This window comes from Somniosus microcephalus, chromosome 5 (genome assembly GCF_052327205.1).
Source record: "Somniosus microcephalus isolate GS21.2 chromosome 5, FLI_Smic_1.0, whole genome shotgun sequence".
Taxonomy (NCBI): Eukaryota; Metazoa; Chordata; class Chondrichthyes; order Squaliformes; family Somniosidae; genus Somniosus; species Somniosus microcephalus.
This window is the reverse complement of record NC_140991.1, coordinates 73634890-73646896: the sequence shown is the minus strand read 5'-3', so window position 1 is coordinate 73646896 and position 12007 is coordinate 73634890. Positions and strand designations below refer to the sequence as shown.

Sequence of the window (12007 nt, the reverse complement as noted above, 5' to 3'; positions counted from 1 at the left end):
CAGCCTCACGTGCACTTCCAGAATCCGTGTGAAATAAAACGATTCTGATTATCTGAGAACTATAACTGTATGAGCACATTAACACAACATTGCTTTCAGGTGGGATGGATTGTATATTACAAAGAAAAACAGGAGATAGTTTGGGGGAGAATTATCTGGAGTTCCCATATCATTCCACATTCTATATCCAGCCATTCTATTTTCACCATACACATCTGCATTCTCTCCTAACACTGCAGTACAATCTCCATTGTCCACCAGCCAGACAAAACAAGAACAGAGAAAACACTGTCCTCATGCATGTCCTCACGCAGAACATTACATACGTTACTGATTTGCTCTTGAGTCCTTTTTAATCTTTGCAGTTCAGGAGTGTCAGTAACAATGCTAAATCCTCTTCCCCGGTTCTTTTCAAAGTCTTCTTTGTATTTGGCCTGGAAGCAAAAGAAAATGTAATTCAAAGTAGCATATCAAAGTAAACAACTTCATTCATTTACCTCTGTCTCTCTTTATATGTTTGGCACAGGTATATTTAGATTCATAGAAAGATGGAGCACAAAAGGAGGCCATTCGGCCCACCATTTCTGTGCCAGTTCTTTGATAGAGCTATCCAATTAGTCCCACTCCCCTGCTCTTTCCCCATAGCCCTGTAATTTTTTTTTGCAGGAGTCTTTGCTTCTTTTGCCAATTACCTTAACTGTGTCTTCTGATTACTGACCCTTTTGCCACTAGAAACAGTTTCTCCTTATTTACTAAAACTGTTCATGGTTTTCAACACCTCTATCAAATCTCCCCTTAACCTTCTCTGCTCTCTGGAGAACAACCCCAGCTGCTCCAGTATCGCCAAATAACTGAAGTCCCTCATCCCTGGTACCATTCTAGTAAATATGTTCTTGGCCCAACTAGGAAGGAGGCATTGCTGGATCTGGTGCTGGGGAATGAGGTGGGCCAGGTCGACCAAGTGTCTGTGGGAGCACACTTGGATACGAGTGACCATCGTATCATAAGATTTAGGTTAGCAATGGAGAGGAACAACGAACAATCTAGAGTGGAACTTCTAAACTGGAATAGGGCTAACTTCAATGGGATATGAAAGGATCTAGCCAGGGTAAAATGGAACCAAACACTGACAGGAAAATCTGTAACGGAACAATGGGTGATCTTTAAGGAGGAGATGTTATCTACATGGATTTTTGGAAGGCGTTTGACAAAGTACCACATAAAAGGCTGGTTAACAAAATTGAGGCTCATAGAATAGGTGGGTCAGTGGCAGCTTGGATAAGGAATTGGCTTAAGGACAGAAAACAGCAAGTTGTGGTAAATGGATGTTTTTCAGACTGGAGGATGGTAGTCAGTGGTGTTCCCCAGGGGTCAGTATTGGGGCCACTGCTTTTTTTAAATATATATAAATGTATCACTCCACACTTCTGCGTTAAATTTCATCTGTCATATGTCTGCTCATTTTGCCAGTCTGTCTATGTCCTCCTGAAGTCTGTTACTATCTTCCTCATTGTTTACTATATTTCCAAGTCTCGTACCATCTGCAAACTTTGAAATTATGACATGCACACACAAGTCCAGGGCCTAGAAATTCGGTATGGCCCCGCCAGGTCTTTTGCGCCCGAAATTTTGCGCTCGCCAGGATTCCCGTAGCGCCCGCCTAAAATTCAGTTGCGACGGGCCAAGACGGCGGCGTGCGCTATTGCAGGGTTTGGCCGCCTCGCTAGGGGCGATGAATGTCACTTTCAGGCGTCCAGCTGCCGCTGCGGCACCCGATGCGGTGCGGCAGGCTGGGGTACTGCAGGCCTCCTCCTTCTCTTAAGGAGGAGCTGCCTGCAGCCGTCAGATCGCCGGTGGATTCCCCCGGCAAATGAGCCCGGCACCACGGAGAAGTGCCGGGCTCACGGGACTCAGACATCAATGCCGCGGGGGGGTGGTGCAGGAGTCCGGGGAGGGAGGTGCGGGCAGGCGGCCGCCGGGAAAGCAGCCGGCCGCCGCTCCACCTTTATGCGCCGGCCTTTCGGAGCTGCAAGACCCCGTTTCACAAACGCTGTTTGCGGCTGCCACGGGCGAGGCGGCCGCAACTGAATTTGGCCATCGGGCCGGAATAGCATTGCAACCGGGGCGCTGCGCACACCGATGACATCATCGGTGCCGGCGCGGCGCTACCGGCTAACGCCGATGTTAGGGTCCATCTGAATTTCGGGCGATAAAAAACTTCAGGCGCAAACCACTTTATAGCCAATAAGTGGGCGCAAACGCAACTGAATTTCTAGGCCCAGGTATTTAACATATATCAAAAAGGGCAGTGGTCCTAATACCGACCCCTGTGGAACACCACTGTATACTCCCTCCCAGTCTGAAAAAGAGCCGTTCACCACTACTCTCTGCTTTCTGTCCCTTACCCAATTTTGTATTCACGCTGCCACTGTCCCCTTAATCCCGTGGGCTTTAATTTTGCCATCAAGTCTATTGGTACTTTATCAAATGTCTTTTGAAACTCCACATCAACAATTCCAATGGCTTCACATAAAAAATAACTTTCACAGCTATTTCTAGGATGCAAAAAATAAAATAATTGTGCTAATATTCTGAAGATTTATTTGTGTACTATTGTCGGAACATTATTATTGGGTTCATGATCTTCACAAAACAGTATTGGCAAATCTTTTACTTTGTGATGCAATGACACAAATCTCAACAAATCTAATCACTTGCACATGGCATCAGAGTCCTCTTGCAGCATTTCGTTAAAAAAATCTGAAAACAAAATTATTACCAAGAAGAGACAGCTGGTAGAAAAAAACTACTACTCCAGTAGACCAGCAGCTCAACTGAGGCAGTCAATTTCCTGGCCACCCGTTTGCTTGTTTCACTGCCAGTCTCAAGACCACACACCAAATAGACAAATACACTTCCGGGGCTGATTTTTTTTAAAATCTGATTTTATGTATTGCACTATTTATTAACACAATTGGAAGCCAAACTATGCATTGATTCAGCTCTTGTTCACTCCTATAAATGAGGTATTCAGGACTTCACAAAATTCTCAACTGCTGCCTCGAGATTGACTACTACTAAGTGGTAACACTTTGTTCAGTTTTCCAGAAGAATGTCTGATTCACATACTAGTTCTGCTTAATCTGTCATCATCTTTGAACGTTAACGTTCTAAGCTCTACCAGGATTTAAACACAAAGATGAGGATTCTAACTTAGAGGTATTGGGGGACCTGGAGCCAATGTAGGTGAGGAAGTATGCAGCGATGAACAGGCAGGAATAGGATAAAGGCAGCAGAGCTTTGAGTCTGGAGGTGGCAAAGGCATGGATGAGGGTTTCAGCAGCAGATGGGCTGAAGTAGGGGCAGAGATGGGTGATGTTACAGAGGTGGAAGTAGGTAGTCTTTGTGATGCAGAGGATATGGGGTCGGAAACTCAGCTCGGGGTTGAATAGGACGCTAAAGCTGTGAAAAGCCTCAGACAGTGGCCAGGAGGGGAATGGAATTGTTGGAAAGACTACAGAGTTTGTGGTCATTGTCAAAGATGACGACTTTGGTCTTCCCAAAGTTTAACTGGAGGAAATTACGGGTCAGAATATGATGGAACGGCTGTATCATGGTTGGGTCCACAAGTGCGCTAATGGAATCAAAACAGAAAATACTGGAAATACTCAGCAGGTCAGACAGCATCTGTGGAGAGAATGTCAGCTTCAGTAACTTCCCTTACGCAACAGTGGACAGCAAACTGCGAGATGTTGCAAATTTCTCCAGCTCCAGCCTGGAAGGAGCTCCACGCATTAAAGTTCATCGCCACAGTCACCTTCACAGCCATTGGCAGTGCGGTCCTTGCCCTGTTCGGAGGTTGCAGTTGTGGCTGCAGCAGGTGGCAAATTTCAGTAAAGCCTCCTGCTGAAAGCCCTTCTCCCCCTCCTCCTCCTCCTCCCTCTTCCAGCAGCTTGTCCTGCTCTGCGTGGCCTCTGCTCATTCTCCCGGTCATGCTGTAGGCCAAGTGGAATGTCTACTAGTGCACCCATGTCTGGGAACAAGTGGTATGTGCAGAAGCCTTGAAGTCAGGACAAAGTCCTTCAACACATGCCACACCACTCCCTGTAGACTTTAGCAACTTTAAAGAACTCTAGAAAGCACCAAACACTTGTACAAACGCAGCAACAGCCAGTAGAAATCAATCAGCAACTAACTTGAAAGTAGTTGATGATCCGTTTAAATAGTTCTGGTGGGGAGTCCTTCCTGCTGCTGAACGCGTGCGAGTTCAAGAGAAGGTATTAGCTGGAGCGTTGAGCTCCAAAATGGCAGCTAAGACATTAAATCAGAGTTGCACGCTGATTGACGTCATGATCTACCTACTCTGCATACTTCCAGCGGACACTCACTGCACCATGCCAATGCCCTCACCAAGATGGCGTCTGGCGCAACTCGCACTAGAAATGTGCGTGCCCGCCGCAGACGCCACTTTGGATCCAAAAATGACACTCGGTGCCAAAACAGCGGGCGCTAAGGAGCCGAATTTTGTGGCCAAGCCCTTTACTCAAAATGGGGCTACTCAAACCTATCTGATCCATTCCTAATCCCTTTAGCAAGTCGGGAGGAGGGAGGTCTGAATGACGATTGAAAATAGGTTTCATTCAGGATTTTATATTTATTCTCATCTTTTGCAGAAATAGGACCTCAAATCAAAATAGGTAGCCCCAGAAAAATACTGCAATGTAAATATATGTGCAATGCGCACACAAAAATAAGAGCATCCAACATTTAGGCTGTATGCAACAGTACCTGATGCATTTTTTTTTTAAGGCAGATAATTTATTCCATACATGACAATTTAGAAAACTAGCAAACAGTGAGCAACAACTTCAAAAAAGCTGACCACTCAAAATCAAGTAATTACACCGAAAGTGCAGTGGGATAGAACTCAGCTGTAGGCATATACAAAATTTCCCATTCGTATCAAGGGGGGAAAAAAAGTACATAAAAGCCTGAAGGAGGTTATAAGTGTTGGATTTATATTCTAGGGGATCAGAGCATATACCCACCACATTAAATTTTGATATTATAATGTATTTTTCCACCATGTAAAATACAGAGAACAGCAGAATCCATTCAACAACAGAAATGTAATGAACTGGGCAATAATACATTATTCCCAGAAAAAGGAAGGAGCAGAAGTGGGGGTCGTTTAACTTGTTTGCAATGTAAAATCTAATACATTAGTCTGAGCAAGCGGACCTGCGAGAGGAACGGAGTCGGATACTGGGGATAAAGGCGGCGTGGAGCAGAGACCTTGGAGTCTGAGCAAGCGGACTACCTGTGAGTGAGACAGTTGGCAAGCGACACAACAAAGGAGTGGCGTCACAATTCAAAGGTGTCGCTGGCACAAGGGAGCTGAGAGCTGAGTATAGGGTGAGTATTTGTGGTAAGTTTTTTTTGTTCTGTTTTCAGTATATTTCTGCTAAGTAGATCATAGCCTATCTAATAAAGGGAGGTGCTGATTGGTGGGTAGCTGTTGAGTATTTCTTGTTAAGTTTATTTCTGCTAAATTACTTCCATAGTCTGGTAAATAGAGGCATGGCAGGGCAGCTCAATTCTGTGATTTGCACATCCTGTGCCATGTGGGAAATCCTGGACGCTTCTTGCGCCTGGACGACCACGTGTGCAGGAAGTGTCGCCAACTGCAGCAACTCGAGCTCCGGGTTTTGGAGCTTGAGCGGCAGCTGGGGTCACTAGTGCATCCGCAAGGCTGAGAAATACTTGGAAAGCACGTTTCTAGAAGTGGTCACCCCGCAGCCTCAATGTGCAGGCAGAAAGTGAATGGGTGACCATCAGACAGAGAAGGAGGAGCAGACAGGTACGGCAGGAATCCCCAGAGTGCATCTCACTCACCAACCGGTTCACAGTTCTGGAAACTGGTGGGAGTGATGGCTCCTCTGGGGAGAGCAGCCAGAGCCAAGGCTCAGCTGCATGGGAGGGGGGGGGGGGTGGGTGGAGGAAGAAGAGTGGAAGAGCAATAGTGATAGGGGATTCATTGGTTAGGGGAACTGATAGGCGTTTCTGTGGACGCAGATGTGACTCCAGGATGGTATGTTGCCTCCCTGGTGCCAGGGTCAAGGATATCACTGAGTGGCTGTAGGACACTGAGGGGGGGGAGGGTGAACAGCCAGAGGTCGTTGTCCATATCTGTACCATCGATATAGGCAGAAAGAGGGATGAGGTCCTGCAGACAGAATACAGGGAGCTAGGAAAGAGATTAAAAAGCAGGACCTCAAAGGTAGTAATCTCCGGATTACTCCCGGTGCCACGTGCTGGTGGGTACAGGAATAGGAGGATAGAACAGATGAATGCGTGGCTGGAGAGATGGTGCAGGAGGGAGGGCTTTAGATTCCTGAGGCACTGGGACCATTTCTGGGGAAGGTGGGGTCGTACAAGCCGGACAGGTTACACCACAACAGAGCCAGGGCCAATATTCTCGCAGGGAGGTTTGCTAGTGCTGCTGGGAAGGGTTTAAACTAGCTTGGCAGGGGGGATGGGCACCAGCATGTAGGAGTGGAGGGGAGGAATGGGATGCATGGAAGAGTGAGTGTGTTGGATGGTACTGGAGGGGAAGATAATGCTGGAGGCTGAAGTAGTACCATATTAGATAGAAGCAGACTAAAAGACTACGAAAAATTCAAAAATGGGTTTAGAATGCATCTTCGTAAACGCCCAAAGTGTGGTGAATAAGACTGGTGAGCTACAAGCACAATTAGCCGTGTGGCAATATGATGTTGTGGCAATAACAGAAACAAGGCTTAAAAACGGTGAGGACTGGGCACTTAATATTCAAGGGTACAAGGTGTTCAGAAAAGATAGGGAAGCAAAAAAGGGAGGTGGGGTGGCAGTGCTGATTAAGGAAGACATTGTAGTGTTGGAAAGGGAGGATGTTCTTGAGGGGACAAGGACAGAATCCATTTGGTTAGAGTTGAGGAGCAAAAAGGGTATGATCACGCTATTGGGAGTATTCTACAGGCCTCCAAATAGTGAGAGGGAGGTAGAGGAGCAATAAATACTGCAGGGAAATCGCAGAGATATGCAAGAGCTATAGAGTGGTGATATTGGGGGACTTCAATTCCCCAAATATCAATTGGGATAATGCGAGGGTAAAAGGAAAGGAGGAATTTCTGAAATTTGTTCAGGAGAATTTCCTTGACCAGTATATTCTTGGCCCAACTAGGAAGGAGGCATTGCTGGATCTGGTGCTGGGGAATGAGGTGGGCCAGGTCGACCAAGTGTCTGTGGGAGAACACTTGGGTATGAGTGATCATCGTATCATAAGATTTAGATTAGCAATGGAGTGGAACTTCTAAACTGGAATAGGGCTAACTTCAATGGGATACGAAAGGATCTAGCCAGGGTAAAATGGAACCAAAGACTGACAGGGAAAACTGTAACGGAACAATGGGTGATCTTTAAGGAGGGGATGTTCCAAGTACAGGTTAGGTACATTGCAACAAGAGGGAAGGGTAAGGGAACCAAAGCAAGGGCTCCTTGGATGACGAGGGAGATAGAGAAAATGAAGAAACAAAAAAAGGTGTATGATGAATGTCAGGTGAATTCTTCAAGGGAGAACCTGACCAAATACAGTAAGTTGAGAGGGGAAGTGAAGATGACAATATGATTGGCAAAGAGAATATGAGAGTAGAATGGCGGTTAACATAAAAGGGAACCCAAAAATCTTCTACCAGCATGTAAACAGTAAGCGGGTAGTAAGAGGCGGGGTGGGGCCTATTAGAGACAAAGGTGGTGATATATGCTTAGAAGCGCAGGGCAAGGCTAGAATACTCGATGAGTACTTTGTATCGGTGTTTATTAAGGAGGTGGATGCTGACAAAATATCGGTAGAAGTGGAAAAAGTAGAAACAATGGAAGGGGTGAAATTTGATAGACAGGATGTACTAGAAGGACTGGGTATGCTCAGAGTAGATAAGTCGCCTGGTCCAGATGGCTTGCATCCCAGGTTGCTAAGGGAATTGGGGGAGGAGATAGCAGAAGGGTATGCCTTAATTTTCCAATCTTCCCCAGATGTGGGGGAAGTGCCTGGGGATTGGAAAGTGGCAAATGTAACACCATTGTTCAAGAAAGGGTGTAAGGACAATCCTAGTAACTACAGGCCGGTCAGTTTAACATCAGTGGTGGGTAAAGTTTTAGAAACAATAATCAAGGAAAAAATTAACAGGCACTTGGAGAGGCTTAAACTAATTAAGGAGATCCAACACAGATTTGTAAAAGGCAGATCATCTTTGACTAAACTAATTGAATTTTTTGATGAAGTAACAGGGAGGATTGATGAAGGAAATGCAATGGATGTTGTCTACATGGATTTTCGGAAGGTGTCTGACAAAGTACCACATAGAAGGCTGGTTAACAAAATTGAGGCTCATGGAATAGGTGGGTCAGTGGCAGCTTGGATAAGGAATTGGCTTAAGGACAGAAAACAGCGAGTTGTGGTAAATGGCTGTTTTTCAGACTGGAGGATGGTAGTCAGTGGTGTTCCCCAAGTGTCAGTGCTGGGGCCATTGCTTTTTAAAAAAAATATATAAATGACCTGGACATTGGAATAGAGTAGAATTTCTAAATTTGCCGATGACACCAAACTTGGAGGTGTGGCAAACAGTGAGGATGATACCAATCGACAGCAACAGGGCATAGAAAGGCTAGCAGAATGGGCAGACAAGTGGCAGATGGAATTTAATACAGAGAAGTGTGAGGTAATGCATTGTGGCACAAGGAACAGGGAAAGGCAATATACACTTAATAGCACAGTTTTAAAGAGTGTGCAGGGACAGAAGGAGCTGGGAGTTAATATGCATAGGTCCCTGAAGGTGGCAGGAGATATTGAGAGAGTGGTTAGCAAAGCATATGGGATCTTGGGCTTCATAAATAGAGGTATGGAGTACAAAAGTAGAGAAGTTATGCTGAACCTTTATAAAGTGCTGGTTAGGCCACAACTGGAGTATTGCGTCCAGTTCTGGTCACCACACTTTAGGCAGGGTGTGAAGGCCCTTGAGAGGGTGCAGAGGAGATTTACCAGAATGGTTCCGGGGATGGGGGATCTTAGCTACGAGAATAGGTTGGAGAAGCTGGATTTGTTTTCATTACAGCAAAGGAGGTTGAGGGGTGATTTGATAGAGGTGTACAAGATTATGACGGGTTTGGATAGGCTAGATGGGGAAAGGCTGTTTCCACTAGTTGATGGTATAAGGACTAGGGGACACAGATTTAAGGTTTTGGGCAAGAGATACAGGGGGGATGTGAGGAAAAACTTTTTTACGCAGCAAGTGTTGAGGAACTGGAACTCGCTGCCGACGGAAGTGGTGGAAGCGGAGACACTCAATGTTTTCAAGGGGAGACAGGATAGGCACTTGAGGGAAATAAACTTGCAGGCTACGGGGATAGTGTGGGGGAATGGGACTGACTGGATTGCTCTACAGAGAGCCAGCACGGACTCGATGGGCTGAATGGCCTCCTTCTGTGCCGTTATGACTCTATGACTGTAAATAGTGAGCACCAAGGTACATTCAGCGTTGGAGCCTTGAAGTGCAAAGGATGAAAGCAGAAATGGCCAGAATTTTCCCCTAAAAATACAGGTGGGTTTGGAGCGTGGGGGCAGTTAAATTGTTAAAAATGGGATTCCCGACTTGATCCCGCCTCCAACCCACCCATTTCCAGTTTTAACAGAGGCAAGACCGGTCGTTAAAGTCGACAGGGCCTGCGGGAAACCCAGCCTCCAGAATTTCCCGCCGACCTCGGAGGCCCCCCACCCCCAACTTGCCTGCCTGCAGAAAATTCCGGCCATTGTTCTTTATTTTCCGTAGGCGAGGAGTGTGCTTTGCAGGCAGTGCCCATTACAGCATTGCCTTACCCCTTGAAATAAATGTACTGGAACATTAGAGGTGTGACTGTAGCCTCATCAAGTGTCTCAAAAGTTGACAATCTTAAAAAACTCATGGATTTCAATATTGTAACATCAGATGCCCTGTGGCATTGCTCACAACGAGTCAGCGATCTCTCAGCAGCACAAAAAAAAGTTCTGAGTACTTTTGAAGGTGTGAAATTGTACAAGGAAAGCAGAAGAAATAGAACAGAGAGGTTCAAAGGTTCCTGTCAGGATTCTGGTATTTTCCTGACTTAAAAAAAAATCACACTCTAAGTACCCAGCAGCCACAATGGTTTTGTGCCAATTCATTATTTACTGGAAATGCATAAAAAAGGAAACCTGAGTGCACTTAACTTGTAAAATCATGGCAAAAGAGACACAATTAGAAGGGTTAAAACTCTCCTCTAAGCAGCCATGAGGCAGAATAACATCAGGCTAAATTATTTATTTATCAGAAGCACAGGAAAATCGGGAACCCCAGAGCACACAAGGCATGAAACTACAATCTGAGCAGATAAACATTCCAAATGCACCTTAAAGGCTCCAACTGTTTTCCTTGGATTTAAAAAAAATAAATAAACTGCAAGCAGGCAACAGGCAAAATGAACTTGGGCTGAACTGCAGGAATACACGAGATGAAGGAAAGGCAGCAGTGCCGCCTGGTGTAGCAGGACTGAAAGGAGGCGCAAGTGTTAGGTAAGTGGGTGGGAGGGGCGGTGGTCCACTTGTGGAGGTGTGAAGTATTGGGGGGAGGACGAGTGCAACTGTGGAGAAGTTGATGGCAGCAAGTGGGAAAAAGGTTGAGATGGAAATGGGTAGCACAGGTTCAGTGACGGCAAGTGTTGAAAGGTTTGAGAAGAAGAATTAGGTGTTCCTGAGAATTTCGTGGAGGTGAGCGCCGAAGAGATTTTTTGAGCATGAAAGAGGGAATTAGTACAGTTATAAATTAAAAGAATGGTGAAGGAAAAGGTAGGGAGCAAAGTTAAAAATTAGAGCCCCAAGATTTCCACGGCCTGGGACATAAAAATGCTGTAATCTGGGTGGCTGGGGACAGAATCTGGCTAGATCACATCCCCACTACTTTATCCATCTGTCAAATACTCTGCCGGAAGAGGGAGTGGTCATAACACACACTGCATGTTCCCGGTCATTCGGTACCGGCAAAACTGCATGTTCCCGGTTATTCGGTACCGGCAAAACTGCATGCAGCCCTGGCATCCAACATGGCTGAGGGCCTCACGTGGGCATTTAAAATTTAAAAAGCAAGTTTTGTAAATGCATTCCATCACAGAGTAAATCAACTGCATTGCAGAAAACAGCCCAATGACAACCGAGGCAATCATTATTTTTTACTGCCACTCCCAGTGACCATAGGCTGAATTACGCTGCTGCAAGGCTTCGCATGAAAGTTTTCACCCCCCACCCGAGGGTGGAACCCACAGCACGGTGAATGCCGCAAGCACCCCTCCTGCAGTATGTACCCTGTGTCACTGTACCCAGGATCCACTCCTAAAAGGCCCGCCCAAAATTTCAGGGCAGCACAACATTATGCTGGAAAGCCTTTTTTTAGTTATTTAAAGTGCTAATGCCATAATTATCCACTAAGTGTACTAAGTGCTTTAAATGATTAAAATAGGGTTTTGTAGAGACCCACCCTAAGAAAACGCTTCTATTGCTGCATTCTTCGTCTTGACGCAGGGTTTGGCTTTAAGTTCTTTAAATTGCACACCACACATTTACACAAGGTAGAAAGAGCACATTAAAAGTAAGCACTTTAAAAGAGTTTAAAGCTAGCCCCCAGGTTCTGACCAGAAACACAGCTATAGCATTATTTTTGGTGGGGGGGGAGTGGGTCTTCAGTGTGAAAGGGAAGCAGTGGCATGGTGACGGCGGGAAGAGGGAAGGCTACTTGGGGAGGGCTCATTATGAGAGAAGCATTAGGGGTACTTTCAGGCAAGAGGCCCAATTTGTACAGACACCAAGCAAGTGGCACTTAAAAAAAAAGTCCCACAGTGCCACTTCGTTTGGAGATAGAGCTGAAAGCACTCGAGCAGAAATAAGTTTTAGCACCACAGAGAGGTG

General features: G+C 45.8%; 1 protein-coding gene across 3 annotated transcripts in view; it reads right to left on the bottom strand.

Annotated features, from left to right (window-relative positions):
• Positions 1–12007, bottom strand: part of nebl (nebulette) — a 555716-nt gene that overhangs the window by 217899 nt on the left and 325810 nt on the right. For all 3 annotated transcript variants that reach the window (XM_085987828.1, XM_085987829.1, XM_085987830.1), the window contains exon 4: positions 327–434. In XM_085987828.1, the coding sequence (XP_085843954.1) occupies positions 327–434 (108 nt within the window). The remainder of the gene's footprint in view (positions 1–326; positions 435–12007) is intronic.